The sequence below is a fragment of the Pelodiscus sinensis genome, chromosome 16, assembly GCF_049634645.1.
Source record: "Pelodiscus sinensis isolate JC-2024 chromosome 16, ASM4963464v1, whole genome shotgun sequence".
NCBI classification, from domain to species: domain Eukaryota; kingdom Metazoa; phylum Chordata; order Testudines; family Trionychidae; genus Pelodiscus; species Pelodiscus sinensis.
In genome coordinates, this window is record NC_134726.1 from 30884166 (window position 1) to 30900404 (window position 16239).

The 16239-nt window shown below is 48.3% G+C and overlaps 1 protein-coding gene across 1 annotated transcript in view; it reads right to left on the bottom strand.

Moving 5' to 3' along the window:
- The window catches only part of MMD2 (monocyte to macrophage differentiation associated 2), a 64238-nt gene that overhangs the window by 20777 nt on the left and 27222 nt on the right, over positions 1 to 16239 (bottom strand). The window contains exon 2 of the mRNA XM_006112908.4: positions 3430 to 3511. Within this exon, the coding sequence (XP_006112970.2) occupies positions 3430 to 3511 (82 nt within the window). The remainder of the gene's footprint in view (positions 1 to 3429; positions 3512 to 16239) is intronic.

The window sequence follows — 16239 nt, forward strand, 5'->3', positions numbered from 1 at the left end:
TGTCTCCTTCATTTAACTCCTGAGAGAGCCCCAGAGTATTCATTTGTGGGGGAAGGTGCCTGGAACAGGTGTCTTTAGGTTTCTTTATTCTGGGGTCCCCTGTTATCTGTACACCCTTTTCTACACTTTATTTAAGGCCCTGGTCCAATGGCCCTTTAAACCAATGGGAGTCTTTCCATTGGCTTCAACCGACTTTGGGATTAGGCACCATTCTCCTAAATGCAATGGCTTTTCAAAGTCATGGGGAAGCATTCCCCAAAGGCAAGGGCATCTTCACGAGGAAATTTGCTCTCAACACCTTCCTAATATCCGATGCTGCAGCTAAGCCCAGCTCTGCCTGATTCTATTCTCCTGCAGCCAGTGGGAGAGTTTCTTGACTCAGGGCTGTGGGATCAGGCCCATAAAGTGGGCGTGGCTTGAAAAATATACTTCTAGGCTTAGAAAAATGGAGACACTCAGTCTCCTGGCTGTGAGTGATAAGGTCACAGCCCATCCCTCCGGTGCTGGGGATGCAGGGCCTCATGCCTCCCCATGCACCCGAGGTGAGAGAAGCCTCACAGTAGATGCCATGCCCTGATTGCCTTACTTACCTCACTCTCAGCCAATCAGATCCTTCCATTCCCCAACAATGCCAGGCCCTCTTATCTTGCCACAACAGCCATCTCCTGCTGTGAAAAAGGAATGTTCCATTTTCACGGAGACCATAGGGGTGTCCAGCATGAGCAATTCTTAGCAAAACACTTCGATTTTCTAAGCAAACAACTTCACCCCATGGAACAAAATGGGCAGGGGAGGAGAAAAAACAACGTTGATTCAGGTAGGCATCAGAGAAAGGGAGTGGTTAGGGGAGTGGGTTTGCCACACAGCTTCCCCTCCTCCTTGGCTGGTGGGATGAGAGCTCCCTCATCCTGTTCCAATCTACTTTGATCATTGGATGTATAAAGCTCAGTTATGCAAGTTCCTCAGATCCCCCGTTGTGTCAACATCGGAGCCACAGCTCCGGTTTGCCGCCTCCTCATTCAAACCTCTTTCAAGAGCTTAGAATCCTAGAAGCATAGGACTGGAAGGGACCTCCAGAAGTCATCAAGTCCAGATCCCTGAGCTGAGCCAGAGCCAAGTGCATCTGGCCCATCCTTAATGGGCGTTTGTTCAACCTTTTCTTAAAAACCTCCAGTAACTGCCATTCCACAACCTCTCCTGGAAGCCATTTCCAGACCTTAACTACCCTTAGGATTAGAAATTTTTTCCTAATATCTAACGTAAATCTCCTTTGCTGCAGATTAAGCTCATTACTTCATCAGTGGGCATGGAGAACAATCAATCACAGTCCTTCCTCTAACAGCCTGTAACATATTTAGGGACTTATCAGCTCCCTCCTCAGCCTTCTTTTCTCCAGACTAAACATGTTTTAAACCTTTTTTTTCCTTTACAGTTTTTAAAACTTTTCCTAATTGCTCAGGGTTTAAAACCTTTTATCATTATTGTTGCTCTCCTTTTGATTCTCTCCAGTGTGTCCACATCTTTCCTAAAGTCACATTGATCACAGTTCTCTGGTTGGGTCCTCACCAAGGCCAAATAGAGTAGGACAGTCACCTCCTGCATCTTACATACAAAGCTGTTGTTCATACACCTCAGACCATTAGCCCTTTTTGCAACTGCGTCAGCATGTTGACTCATATTCAATTTGTGACCCACTTTAACCCCTCAGCATAATGCCATCTATCACCTGGCCACCTGTTATTGCCCATTTTGTGGTCGTGCATTAGAATTTTTCTTCCTAAGTGAAGTACTTTGCACTAGTCTTAATTGAATTTCATCTTGTAGAACTCAGACCAATTTTCCAATTTGTCAAAGTCCTTTTAATTCTAATCTTGTCTTCCAACATGCTTGCTATTCCTCCCAGCTTCATGTCATCTGCAACTTTTATAAGCGTACTCTCTGCTCTATTTTTCCAAGTCATTAATGAAAATATTGAAGAGTGCCAGTCCTGTAGTGATCCCTGAGGGCCCTGTCAGATATGCTCTTCCAGTTTGACAGCAAACAATAACTGTTTTTGAGAATGGTCATTCAACCAGTTTTGGTCACATCTTATAATACATTCATCTAGAAGACCACATTTCCCTAGTTTGCTTTTGCTTATGAGATAGTCACGTGTCAAAACCTCACCAAAATCAAGATGTATCCTGTCTAATGCTTCCCACCATCACTAACCCAGTAACCCTGTCAAAGAAGAAAATTAGGTTGGTTTGGCATGATTTATCCTTGACAAACTCATGACAGCGATTCCTTCTAATCCTAGAATTCTCTAGGTGCTTACAGATTGATTGTTTAATAATTTAGCCTCACAGCTCTGCAATTTCCAGGTTCCTTTTTGTTCCCCTTTTTCCATATAAATGCTTATGTTTGCCATTCCCCAGTTCTCCAGGAGCTCAATCCTCTTCCATGAGTTCATGAAGCTAATTCCAAGATTGCATCCACTAGTTCATTAGTTCCTAGGATGGATTTAATTAGGCCCTGCTGACTTGAATACTTCTAACTTATTTAAATATTCTTTTACCTGTTCATTCCCTATGTTGGCTTCAGTTTCTTCTCCTTTGTTAATAAACAAGCTTTCATGGGCACCCTCTGCCTCTTTCTGTCTTTCCCCCCTTCCCATTTTTCCTTCTCCCACACCGTCTTCTTTCTTGCCTCATTTATTTTGGTTCTGGACATCCAACACTCCGGTCATCTGAAGAAGTAGGTTTGTGTCCACAAAAGCTCATGATACAATTTACATATTTTTTTACTCTTTAAAGTGCTACCACACTATTTGTTGTTTTTCAAGTTTTCCCTGTTACAGACTAACTCGGTTACCCCTCTGAAGCTATTGATTAGTTGGTCACCATTAACCTATTAAGTGACAGCTGAAGTAAAGTAAAGTAAACACCTCCGCCTTAAAGTCTGCGGTTTTGAAGTCTGCTCTCTTTATTCTGCTGCTATCCTTCCTTTCCTTCGAATCAGAAAATCGATCCTTTCATGATCACTTTTACCCAAACTGCTGCTCAAGCGTGTCTATGTCAGGTAAGAGCCTCTCACAACAAGCCTTGACTGTTCCTTAAAGTCACCAGAGACCTAAGGTGACATAGCGAGCTCTTGCACACACGCTCCATCCTGGCCATGTGTATGTGCAGTGCCTAGATGGACAGACACCAGGTGTCAGTGGGGACACACTCTAGGCCTTGAGCTCCGCTTAGGAAGGTGCAACCCTAATATTTTACATTCAACCTGAGATGGCTCCTCACTTCACTTGTAAGGGAACCAGGAGCAGAGCACACCCCAGCTTTGCCTTCCTTTCTGGGAATACTATGGGAGCAGAGACCCATACCCCTCTCACTTCCCACCAGACATGCCCCTCCCCCTGGTCCCCAAGACAATGTGACGGTGACTCACGGCATGTGTGGCACAGTTAGCTGCATGCTCATACTCTGTTGGCTGGTATCTCCGGTTGGATGGGACTCTGTGATTCATAAACCTGGAACGAGAAACAGGGAGAAAAGCAGGGTCAGAGGTAGAGAAGTAAAGGATTAACCAATTAACTGGTGGGGACTGGAGTAGCTCCCCACCTGCCGTGGGCAGGGGGCTGCTCCAGCCCCTTGTGTGTCTCGACACTGACAGGGATGCTCCAGCCAGTCTGGAGCAGCCTTTGGCCAGGGTGGGCCCAGGTGCCCCCCTTTTAATCAGTCCAGCCGGCCTGGAGCGGCCCCCCCCACTCACTCCTCCTTAATCAGTTAACCAGGTAAACAACATGTTTAACCAGTTAGCCAATTAAACAGGATTTTACATCCCTAGTCAGAGGGCGGAGTCCTGGGACAGGTTCACAAGCATTTATGGATAATGTCGACTCTCTGACATTTGGGTTTGTGTTCTGATGGGCGTTGCGCACTGGTTCCCTCCAAGTAACCCAATCCCGGACCTGGGAGCACAGGGTGAAAATGCCGGTGCTCCAATTCCAGCGCCACACGAACCCAAGAGAGAGGCTGCTCCGCCTATTGTCTGTGATGGCTTCTGCAGGGCGGCTTTCATGTGCAGCTCTGGAGCTCACTAGGAGCTGCTGGTGTGTGTGTTTCTGCACCCTCTGACCCCACCATGGCTCCTAAGTATATCTGGCAGGCTAACTAGCCTCAGTGTTGCCTATCGTTGCCCTAAGTCCTGGTCTGGTCCCAGCAGTATCCGACGGGGCTGATGACAGCTCCCTTTCTGCTCACACTCTGCTTCACTCACCTTTCTATTCATCCTGCACCGTTCACCCTGTGCAGTCACTTTGCACCAGCCCGCACTGGCTGGAGAAGCAGGAGTTGCAAGATCACCCCCCAAGCTTCAGTCTCTGACACAGTGCACGCTCCCCCATGGCTGGCTTAGAACCCTTCAGTGTGTCAGGGAAGCAGTTTTCTAGGTGGACACTTTCCCTATGCTGGATGACCACGTCTGAGGTGCGCACCCTTCCCACAGCTCCATGTCCCCATGAGATGCCATGTCCGGGAGGATACTGGGCCAAAAGGGCAGCTGCTATGTAAGACTCAAACTCTCTAGAGCATGCTGACACTGGATGCGGAAACATGACATGTGCTAATGCTCCTAAAGAGGGAAGATCAGAAACAGTGTCGCCTACCAATTCTCTGACTCTGTGGACAGCGGCTGCCTTTCCTCTACCCTAGTGATATCTGGCCACCTAGAGAAACTGACCACAGCTCAAATAATCACACCCAAATCCCTGAAAAGATGCACTTGTTATTGTATGAACCATCACTTAGCTCTGTCAGGAAGGAGTCTAGGGCTGAGAGGCTAAAATAAAGAGGCCTCGTGTGACACCGTGGGACCATGTGGGCAATGCTGCCCACTGTCTGAGCTCAGGAGTAGAAGGAGGCAGTCAGGGAAAGAGAGAGAGAGAAAACTGATGGCACACATAAAACAGCCAGTGCCCTGGTCTCTGGGCCCCACTTGGCCTGGGCCTGAGTTCTAGCTCCTTCCACAGGCCAGTCATAGAACTGCACAGCTTTCTGCTGCAGGAACGGTGGGCTCTCAGGCAGGCACAAATCACAGGGTAACAGGGTCCTAACTGCAAGGACAGGTATAGATCCACTTCTCAAAACCACGGCTTTGCCCAGCACTTTCAGAGGAGGCTAGGGACGGACACAGACATAGTGAGAGGGAAACTTGTGGGGAGGGGCAATAACAATCCTTTTCTCATCTGGAGCATCTTCCATCCAATGATCTGAAGCACTTAATAACCATGGGGCTGTTAAGCCTGACAGCACTCCAAGGAGCACAGTTTTAAGAGCTTTCTGAGGAAGAAAGAGCTGCTCATTCTTTGCAGCAATTACTTATTGGCTATTGAGACACAATTGTGTGATCTCTACAATATTAGATCACTGTTATCCGGAAATCTCCAGCAGAGAGACATGACTATCATTTCTGGTATATTACAGGTCGGCACACAGAGACCTAACGCACAACATCCAAGGTGCTTGCTCTTCCCTGGCTACGTATGAGTAAGTAGAGGCCAGCAAATCCTCAGATATCCCCTTTATATCTGAGGGTATCTGCAACCACAGAAGTGGATGCAGAAATCCGCAGCTCATATTTGCGGCTACAGATGCAGATACAAATTTTGTATTAGGAATCCTGCAAATGTGCAGATATCTGCTTTATATCTATGGGTATCTGCATCCAGAGACGTGGATGTGGATGTGGATGTGGATATCTGCAGTTCGTTTTTGCAGATGCAGATGTGGATACATATTTAGTATTCACGCAGGACTCTAAGAGTAAGCCCTATTGAAGTTCCTCATATCCTGCTAGGACAGCATCATGCCCCCAGATCCTAGCTGACTCCCCTGGATGCAGTGCTGACATACAGCAGCAAAGAACTTCTAGCACTGAAGGCTGGCTCCATTCCAATGCAGCATGTCAGGACCTTACCATTCCAAGATGTAACATGGTAAAGATATTCTAGTAATCGGGGATCGGGGGATAAACCTTCAGCATTCAAAACCCGCACTTCAGCCAAAGGAATCTAATTCTTAGTGTCCCCTAGGAGCAGGATTAATCTTGCGGAGGCCAGCCGCAATCACTAGAAGAACACACAATCGCTCTAAGTGCTCACTTGCATGTTCACTTGAGTATACTGGAGTGCAACAGTAGCACCCCCATAGTTGCTCTGGGGTGGAGCCAGGTTAGAGGCTGTTCAAAACTGAGAGACACTTTGTGATATTGTTGATACCAGTATTACAAAAATGCAAGGAATCTGACTAGATATGCCATGTGAGGTATCTGCGAAAAAGTGATGATTTGCCAAGTAATGATAATCTAGCTTATATGTTTCAATCACCTTTGTATTATGAATTATAAACAAATATGATGTTTCTGTATTTCACAATGTGTGCTGTGTTTTGGGGTGACACTTCCAGACAGATTGGCATCAACACTGCCTAGCTTATTCAATGGCCCATCAAGGGTCATCAACTAATTTTGAGGATGCATCTTAAGAGTCAGCAAGCCAAGTACTTATGGACAGAACTCGAAGGCTTTTCCATGCCTGCTATATAAAGCTTGTGTTTGGGGAAGCACAAACCACATGGCAAAAGAATATAAAAGGCGGCTACATCATATCCATTTTGTCTTCAGTCCTGCTTTTTACCTCTGGAGTAACTTTTCTACAAATGAAGGTCTGAACAAAGGACTGAGTGACCCATCCTAGTTGTGCATGTGTTCCAGAGGGACTTTCAAGCCATCAAACTCACCAATACTAAGAAACTGATACATGGACTTTCAAGTCTCTGGTATGTATTTGGTCACTTTGTCATTTACCAATTCTCTTCTTGTTCTTTCTTTATAACAAACTTTTAGTTTTAGACTCTAAAACATTTGCTGATAGCAAGCTATTTGGGGTAAGATTCAAACTTATACTGACCTGGTAATGCGGTTGACCCTTTGGGTCAGAAGAACATTTTGTGTATGTGAGCAGAGTTTTTTTAATAACTTCTCACAGTACGGGGCTTAGGTGTTGATTGGGAGCCAGAGCACTGGAATGCAATAAAGAGAGCTGTGTGATTTCTTTTCTTAGCTTCTTGATAACCTGTGTGGAGGATCAGAGGCACAGTTTATCACTGGATGGGGAGTGTAATTTCAGGGGGACTATCTATTCTCCTTGGCTATGTCTACACTACAGAGTTTTGTGGAAAAATAGCCGTTTTTCTGCAAAAACTCGTGGAGCGTCTACACCTCAAGCGTGTTTTTGCTCAAGTAAATCAAAAGATCAGATGGGTGTTGCGCAGTTGGTATTCCTCTTTCTACGAGGAATACCGCCTTTTTGCGCATGAACTCTTGCACAAAAAGGTATGAGGACAGGAAAGAGGGGTTTTTGCGCAAGAAGAGGGAAGAAGAAAAAGCACAGGTGCCCCGGTGGCCATTTTGTCCATAGCAATCACTGCTTGCTTGCGAGAGAGCATCCAGGCAGTCTGAACACTCTCTTGCGCAAAAGCACATCACTTTTTCGACGTGCTTTTGCAGTGTGGACGCTCTCTTGCGCAATATTTTTTTGCAGAAGATCTCTTCCGACAAAAGCTTTTTGCACAAAAAGCCTCCAGTCTAGATGTAGCCCTTTTCCTAGCATGCCCTTATCTTGGTGTTTCTAGTGAGGGCTGCCATAGGCACTTCAAGTCATATCCTGGTCTAGGTTTTCCCTTTCCGGTGGCTAGCAGAGTGGACCAGTCAGGGAGGGGAATGGATGCATGTTGCACCTGCTGCATGCAACAGCTAGCATGTTCCCCTGGCTTTGCTGGGAGCTTAGAGACACTGTGCCTCCTGGCCAGCATAGGCCCATGTCAGGTTATAGTTATTCTCTATTTGCACCATGGCAGGATTGGAAGACAGGCAGGTCTCTTCTAGCCCCATGATTGTACAAATCTAGTTCCAAGGTATTGAACAAACCCAGGGGAAGATGAATCCCTTCATAGACAGGCAAGAAATCCTAAGGTGTAACACAGTTGGCTCACGGCCTGGCCTCAGTGCCATGGTTAGACCTGCTTTGCACAAAAATAAACCAAAACTGAACTGACCAACCTGGACTTCATCTATCCCTTAGACATAGGCCTGTTCTGTTCAGTCAGGGCTACTCTTGTGGGACATGCATGTGTGTATTTACTACTCAGCTCCCCCGGTCCTGTTTATTAATCTCTCTAATAGGCTTTAATAACCCTCCAAGCCAAGCCCCAGTGAACAAAGAGAGCTTTGGCTCTGTTAATTCCCCGCCTGAGCCTGGATTTTGTTCGCATTCCTTCCCAACATCCTGGAACAATCTCTCTCCAACAACAGGACGTTATTTTACAGCACCGTTGCTAGGTAACTGTCTAGAGCCTCACTGAAACCCCATCTGGGGGCTTTTCTTTCTTCCTTTCTTTTTAAAAATCCTTTCTGCATGGCCTAGACATTCAGGGTTCTGCGGTGATGTCACAGTTTCCATAGAAACATGCACGAGGAAATTACAAAAAAAACCTAAAAACAAAACCTCACTTTGTCTTGTGCCCATGCTGACTCGAATGATCATTATTATTATTAATAATAATAAAAGCAAGGCTGACCTCGGGGGCATGTGTCACATCAATTCCCACAACCCCTTGGGATGGGGGGGTGCTTTCCAAACAAGGGTCGGGAAGTAAATGTCTGGGAATGGCCGAACGGAATACCAGCATGTAAGGATATCCTCACACACCCAATGTACCTAGGCACAGGGCCTGGATGGCTCTAGGGCCTGGAAATGGGATCTCACATATTTTAGGGCCCCGTTGGACATCCAGCTCTGGCAAGTCTATCTAGTTTCTTCTATAAAGGCACCTCTCTCATAGTATTAGCTGAGTGGTTCCCAAAATGTCAACCGTAACTTCACAATTGACAATGACTTGATTTTGCCACCTTCCACCCCTGAGGTAGCCAGGCCTATGGTTTTACATTTTTATTTCTCCTTCTCTCGTCTCTGCCACTTCTTTCTCTCTTTCCCTTCTTGTGTTCACCTCTCTGACTATACCTACACTCTGGGCCTTACAGTGGCACGACTGAACTGCTGTAATGTCTCCTGGGTAGCCCCGCTATGCTGGCAGGAGTGAGCTCTCCCACCTGCATAATTAAACCCCTCCCAAGGAGCAGTGACTCAGTTTGAGTGCCAGCGTGGACAGCACTTTGTCGGTGAAACTTTAGATGGTCAGGGGGCTTGGTTTTTTTCACCCGCTTGACCAACATAAGTTTTGCTGACAAACGTGCTAGTGTAGACAAAGCCTTGGTGACCTCCTCCCTTAGGGTACGTCTACGTTTAAGCCATTTCAGCAGCAGTGCTCAAGTTGTGCCTCCGTAGCCCTTCAGCACAGACATTATCTATATTAACAGGAGGGGTAACCCACCTTTCTGAGAGGTTGGGTCTTCAGGATCTCTAGGGACTGGGCTACATTGAAAACTTACATTGGTGCAGCTATGCCTCCCACGGATGTGAAAAAGCCCTACCCCTGAGAGATGGAGCTATGCCGACCTACTACCCGGTGTAGATAGCGCTAGGTCAGATGAAGATTTCTTCCATTAACCTAGCTCAGGGGTCAGCAAACCTGGCACGTGTGCAGCTGCAGGCTGGAGCACTAGCTCCATCTTCCCGCTGGGAGGAGGGGGGGGGGTAGGAGAGGCACACATGCACGCATCCCTGGGGTTACCCCTACCCCACCTGGGTGTGCAGCTCCTGGGATCTAAGGGGTTAACCTCCTCCCCTTCCTGGCTACAGGCGTCTTGCTTCAGGAGCGGGGGGGAACTGGACCTGCTCCACAGAGCCAGGGCGGAGTGGCTGGTCACATGTGGGGTTCCAGGGCCAGGGCTGCTCCCCATGGGCTGTGCGCGGGGGCAGAGAGACCTTTCCCTAGCACCCCTCTGCGACCAGACAGGCTGGCGCCAGCCCTGAGCTCTGCTTGCCCCAGACCCAGAGCCGCAGCCTGCAGGCAAAGGGCTGGGCCAGGCAGGGAAGAGATTCTCTCTCCGCCCGCCCCGCCTCACCTCAGGCTGCCGGGGCAGGATGGGAGGGGTCAGGGGTTGCACTGAGGGGCATGGGTTGATGCAGGGGATCAGGCAGGGGGTGGGGATCATGAAGCTGAGGGGAGCCAGGCTAGAGCAGAGGGAAGATGTGAGGGGGGATACAATTTTATTTTGCAGAATCTTCACTTTCCTTTACTCCCCACTTTTTTGCCTCCTTCCCCAACTAGCATTCTCACCCTCTCACCTTTTCTGTGTTACTCCCCCAACCCCCTCCCACCTCCAGCCCCCCTCTCAGACCCTCACCCCACATCCTCTCCTGCCACCAAACTCCCTTCCAGACCCTGCTCTCGTCACTCCTTCTTGCATCCCTATCCCACTCTCTGGCAGTCCTGTCCCACACACTGAATCCCTCATTTTTGTTCCCATCCCAGAGCCTAAGAGGGTCCACAAAATCCACCAGCTCTGGAATCCCAGAAAAGTAAATTTGGTCTATGGAAAGCCCCTGAACCTCAGTCCTCCCTGTCCCTTCCCCTTACCCGGTGGGGGCTGGAGTGCCAGAGGAGTGACGTGTCTCAGTCGGGGGGGGGGGGCCACATCAGTGAGGGCTGGGGGGTTTTGGAGGAGTTCTTTTGCTTCTCATTTGCATGGTTCCCAACTGATTTTTCTGTGGGTCATTGACTCTGAACCCAAAAATAGCTCCCCACCTCTGCCATAAATAAAGAAAACATTGAAACCTTTTGTGTTGGACATAGTATATTACTTTATTTAAAATGAAGTTTGATAAACTAACATAAGAAAGTTAAAATGCTTAATTTGTTTAATAATTTAAATTAAACCATTTTCCCCAGCTGCAGCACTAACAAAATGGCTCCGGCCAAATTATGTAATTAACAGTGAGTTTCCATTAGCAACTGGTAGTCCGCAGAAAGGTTTGCATTGACCCAGGTGGTCCATGAGGAATGCAGTGGAGAGAGCCCTTCTCCCGACAGAGCGTCATAGCCCAGGGTAGGAGGGTTAAATCTTGGCATGCCACTTTGGAAAGGTCGTTGACCCCTGACCTAGCTACTACCTCTTGGAGGGGGGAGGATTAACTACAGCGATGGGTGAATCCCTCCCACTACTGTAGTGCATGTCTACACTGAAGTGGTGCAGCTCTGGTGCTGTACTTTTAAGTGCAGACATAGTCTACATGAGCATTGTGCTCTGAGGTGAAGGCATAGAGATTTCAGATCAATTTTCCTGTCAATAGTGTGTGACTGCCTTCCCCCTCCAATGAGGGTAGTTTGGGTAGGTGTAGAGGGGAGACCAAGCAGTTTAGTTATTTTGGTGTTAAAGGCAGAACTCACCGTTTGCCACTCTGGGCAAAACCAGATCTACAAACAGGCCTACAGAGGAGTGATGAGGAACATGACTCTCTCACAACTCTCTAATTAAAAAGAAACTTCTCGTAATTCAACACACGTCTTCCTAAGCAACCAGGAGCCTGCGGCCATGCCAGATCAAGCACGGAGCCTGTGCTAACCTCACTCCAACCTACACCTGTAGACATGCAGAACTGTTAGTTCAAGAGTCCAAGTTGCTTTCAGAGGGTGTCCAGTTCCATATGGACAGGCGACACCAGCCAGCTCCCTTGTTCATAGTCACAGGAGAGGCCCAGGCATGAGGCAGTCTGCTCATGCTGGGAGGTGGCTTCTTTAATCAGGAGTGGGAAGGTTGTCATGCAGCTGTCTAGGCTGTGCTTTGTTCTGTGGACAAGCCAAGAAATTCAGTCTCTAGGGCTCTCAGTCCAGCACTTTTCACCAGCACCAGTTTAACACAAAAGTATTTAGTAAGTAAAAGATAACAGAATCTGGAGAACAGCTGACATGGAGAGAGAGAGGCCTGTGGCCCTATGAGGATCTAGATTTATTGATTAAGACCTGTCAAAAACTCCATAAAGAATATACCACAGGTACCTAACATCCCCTGTCAATCCTTATAAAATATTCATTTGCCTAGGTAATCTTTTATGATTTATGATTAGATGTTGCCACTTTCATCCCCTTTCACTTTCTGTGACGGATTGGTCTGGCCAAACCCTTGCCTCAGAGAAACCATAGAGAGGTCCTCCAAGCAGGCAAGAGTGGCAGTGGAAGAAATGGTCAATTGGGGACCAGAAAGGATTACAAAGATTGCTGGCGAGCAGTGCAGCAGTCAGTTGCACTGGAGCCCTGAAGGAGAAAAGACCAGGGGGTAACTAGCTGGCTGAGGGAGGAGCAGCAGCCTAATTGATAGCTCCCACTGGAGAGCTGCTGAGAGACTGATAGATTCAAAGATAAAGCCCTAAGGCAGGGACTGGCAACCTTTTCAAACCAAAGAGCCAAACTACATCAAAATTCAGAACAAGTGGTCAACAAAGAGCCAGTATAAGAATGCTCATTTGCATGACTGAAAATATACAACTCAATATTATTGATAACTGACATAATAATTAATAGCAAACATGAAACATTGTACTCACAGACTTTATGTAATGGGACTCCTGCTGCATCTTTTCGCACATTTTTTTTTTGAAGTTCACATCATAACTGGTCAAATTCAGGTTCACGCTACGTGAGTAATTATACGTCTTTAAAATTTTCAATTTTTTCATTTTCATGTAAAAAGTTGCATGTATTTTGGGACTGACCAAAAATCCATATTTGGTTTCATACTGAGCCATATTTGGCTCAAGAGCCATCGGTTGCAGATCTCTGCCCTAAGGTAAGGGCAGGGGGTTGTCCCCAAGAGGAGTAGCTCTGGAGGCACCATTCTTGATCGGAGTGGAGAGAATGAACTGAGAGAATGGACTGGACTCAGAGCCACTCTGCAGAGGGCACCAGGAGGGGCTCCTGTTAGAGGTGTGCCTTGGAAGGGGTTGTGATTTCACACAGGAGTGTGACTAGCTGCAGGCTCAGCCAAAGAGTTCGCAAGGCCCAATGCAGCGCACTGTGTTTGGCTGAGCCACACAGCTGTGCGGCTCCCAGTTAGGGCAATGAGTGAGTGGCTGGGTGGGTGGGGCCTACAGTTGGGCAGTGTGGGGCCCTGAATGCGCGGGGGCCAAGGCAACCACCTCATTTGCCTTGCCCAAAGGCTGGGCCTGACTAGCTGAAGAGCTAAGTAGCCAAAAAGCCTTTGAACTAGGGGAGTGCAGACAGGCGCTCTTGGCCGGAGGGGGGCCTGTGGGCGGTGAGTGCCATCCCGTTACTCTTCCCCTGTGTGAACTGTCATCCCTCGCTGTGGTAAATCTAAATTAGAATGCAGACCTCAGGCTTTGGGTCAAGGACTTGTCTGTAATGCCCCAGGCAAAGTGACACAATAAGACCCCATTAGCATCCTGGGAAGAGGGAGTCAATCGATTTGGTGCCCAGGCTGGTACAGCCCTTTTGCAAGGCTGGGTTCAAAGGAGAATTGTGGAGACATATTTTCAAAGCTCTGTGGGAGCACAGCAGGCACAAAATGGAGCCTTTGAAAGTCTGCCCTCTCCTTCCAGTGAGCTTCTTTGCCACTTAAAGTTAATAAGCTGCAAGGCTAGAGTTTGGAACATGTACCTGATTTCCCACTTGCTCTGCCTACATGGTGATACACATTGGAGTGCCCACAGACTGAGCCTCCAGCCCCCGAGCATCAGCCACTCTAATCTAGAATGGCTTTGGGTTCACTGCAGTTTAAAAGTAACCATAGGCTCTCATGGTCTCTCTCTTGGGGTCTTCTCCTCATTCCCTAACCCCATAGGTGACTTGTGTAGCTGCCATGCCCCTGCCAAAATGTTAATTGCTAAGTGGGGTGCCTCCTCATGCCCCCTCCCTGTCCCTCTCGGTGGTTCTCTCTGCACCCCGTCGGCACCAGTTGCCTCTGCCAAATCCCAAAGGGTCTCTCTTCACAACCCCCACAAATCAGGAAGGCCCATATTCCCTTAAAGACCCCATGCAAACCAATGCCTGCAGCCTCCCTGCCAGAAGCCCTGAGAAATGTCTGCAGCAGCAGCAAATCACTGCTCCCCAAGTAGCCACTCCGAGAATGCCTTCAGTGTACGCTCCACGGGGCAACCTGAATGGACTTCCTAGTGGAAGCTGGACCAATTGCATTGAGCAGACAAAGCGAAACACCTTCAGACCAGGTGCAATTAGTGAGATCTAGATGATCAGAACATGCAGCACCTGAACGTACCTGTTCTCATGAGAATAGGCGGTTCTGAGTGTATCGTGTCCCCCTCAGGCTCCATGGTGCTCAAAACCTTGTCCTCCTACCCACCCCCTCTTTGTACTGCGAGCTTGATCCTGCAAAGTGCATAATGCCCTTGGCACTCACTGATAACGCACACAGCCCTGCCAGGAGAACACACACAGCCCAAAGGAGGGCGAGTGGTGGGATGGCTCCTTTGGGTGTGGGGGGAGGGAAGCAACTTTAATTTCCAGAAGGGGTTCAATCGGTGCCCGGCTGCGTGAGGATGTTAAGATGCTGTGATAGCTGCAGGCTTCTGCCAGCCACAAATAGCATGGCTAGACCCCAGCCAGCATCAGCCACATTTGGGTCTGTCCTGGAGACCTGCTGGTGCCCTAGTATAGGGGAGGTTGCTGATCCTCTGTCCCATTGCTGCCTCTCCCCCATGGGCTTTCCACTGATGGTGCTGCAGCCGCCCACATGCTTTATCCTCTAGTCTAGCTTCCCCAGTGAAAACAAAATGAAAGAGCAGCCCCCCGGCATCCTGTCTCCTCCATTTCCCAGCTCTTGCCTTTGGCCCCATCATTATACACTGCATTGCAGCAGTGCCTAGCAACCCCAGTCATGGACCATGATCACACTGTGCTAGGCGCTGTACACCACAAAGAGAGGGTCTCTGCCCTAAAGGGCTTGCAGTCCCTGTGCTTTCCTTGCTCCAGTTTTGCCCTCATGGACTCTGCTGCCAAGTGGGCCAACATCCATGGTGTAAACCTGATTCCACTCTGTGTCCCCATCTCTTCCACTACAACTGGCCTCGAGGCTGACAAGTTCAGCTGAGGGAGCCTCCGGCAGGATTTCTACCATCAGCGCTGTGAGCACCATGCAACACCCTCCCTCTGCTACTCCCCACAGTACAATCCGTGCTCGGCTGCCGCGTCAGAGCACAGCTAGTTCCAGTGGAATTACAGCCCTCAGAGCCTTACGTCCGAGCTGCTGTCTGGATTGAATACCTGTCTGCAAACAGGCCTGCCAGGTGAGGGCACCTGCGACTCTAATTACACTTGAGGAGAGCTCTGATCAGCCAAACTCCTGCTGCATGTTTCTCAGCCTGAGCACTGACCAAAGGGCTGACGGGATGAACTTGCCATTTTCAAGAAGAGACAAGTTTCTTCCTGCTGGGAGCCAAGGGCCAGGTTAGATCTCACTCCCAAAGACACAGCTCCTGGCTGCGGGCCTGGTTCATTTAGAAAGAGAAAATACCATGACACTGCCCCCACACCACATCACCTTATTCTTCCTAGAGATATTATGATGATATGATTCTGGCATAACTATGATGTGTTTTTATGTGGTAGCTCATGTGAGGAATGGTTGGAAGGGTTATGGTTTATTGAATGATTATCCTACTTGTATGAGTGTTGGAATGATTCCTCTCTTGTGAGAGACTTTCCAAACTTTCCTGACGAAATGGGCTAGCGAAAGGATCGGAGTCCCCACTCCCACTTCCTTTGCCCAGAGCATCCTTGATCTCAAACACTCCCCTTCCACTCTTCTCTGCGGCACAGTACTCGTAGCCCTGACAAGATTGGGCCCAGGATCCCTGAGGGGTTCGAGCCCCAACTTTGTAGTCACTTAAGGCAGGAGCTAGTGTCCTCCCTCTGGGGTGCTCGCTCTGCACTGGACACTTCCCTGATCCATTGCTCACTGTACATATTTCAAAGCAAATACAATGTATTGAACAGCAATCCATTAAAAAAAGAATAAAGAAAAAATGGGGAAGTAAAAGGAAAATATGTCAACTAAAACTATATGTTCACGTAGCCGGATTTGTGTAAATTAGGTTGACTTTGCCCCATAGGCTGTGTCTACACTGGCGTGATCTTGCGCCAAAGCGGCCGCTCTTGCGCAAAAACTTGCTGCCTGTTTACACTGGCCATGTGTTCTTATGCAAGTAAACTGACGTTCTGCTGTATGAAATCGGGGCTTCTTGCGCATGAACTATGATGCTCCCGC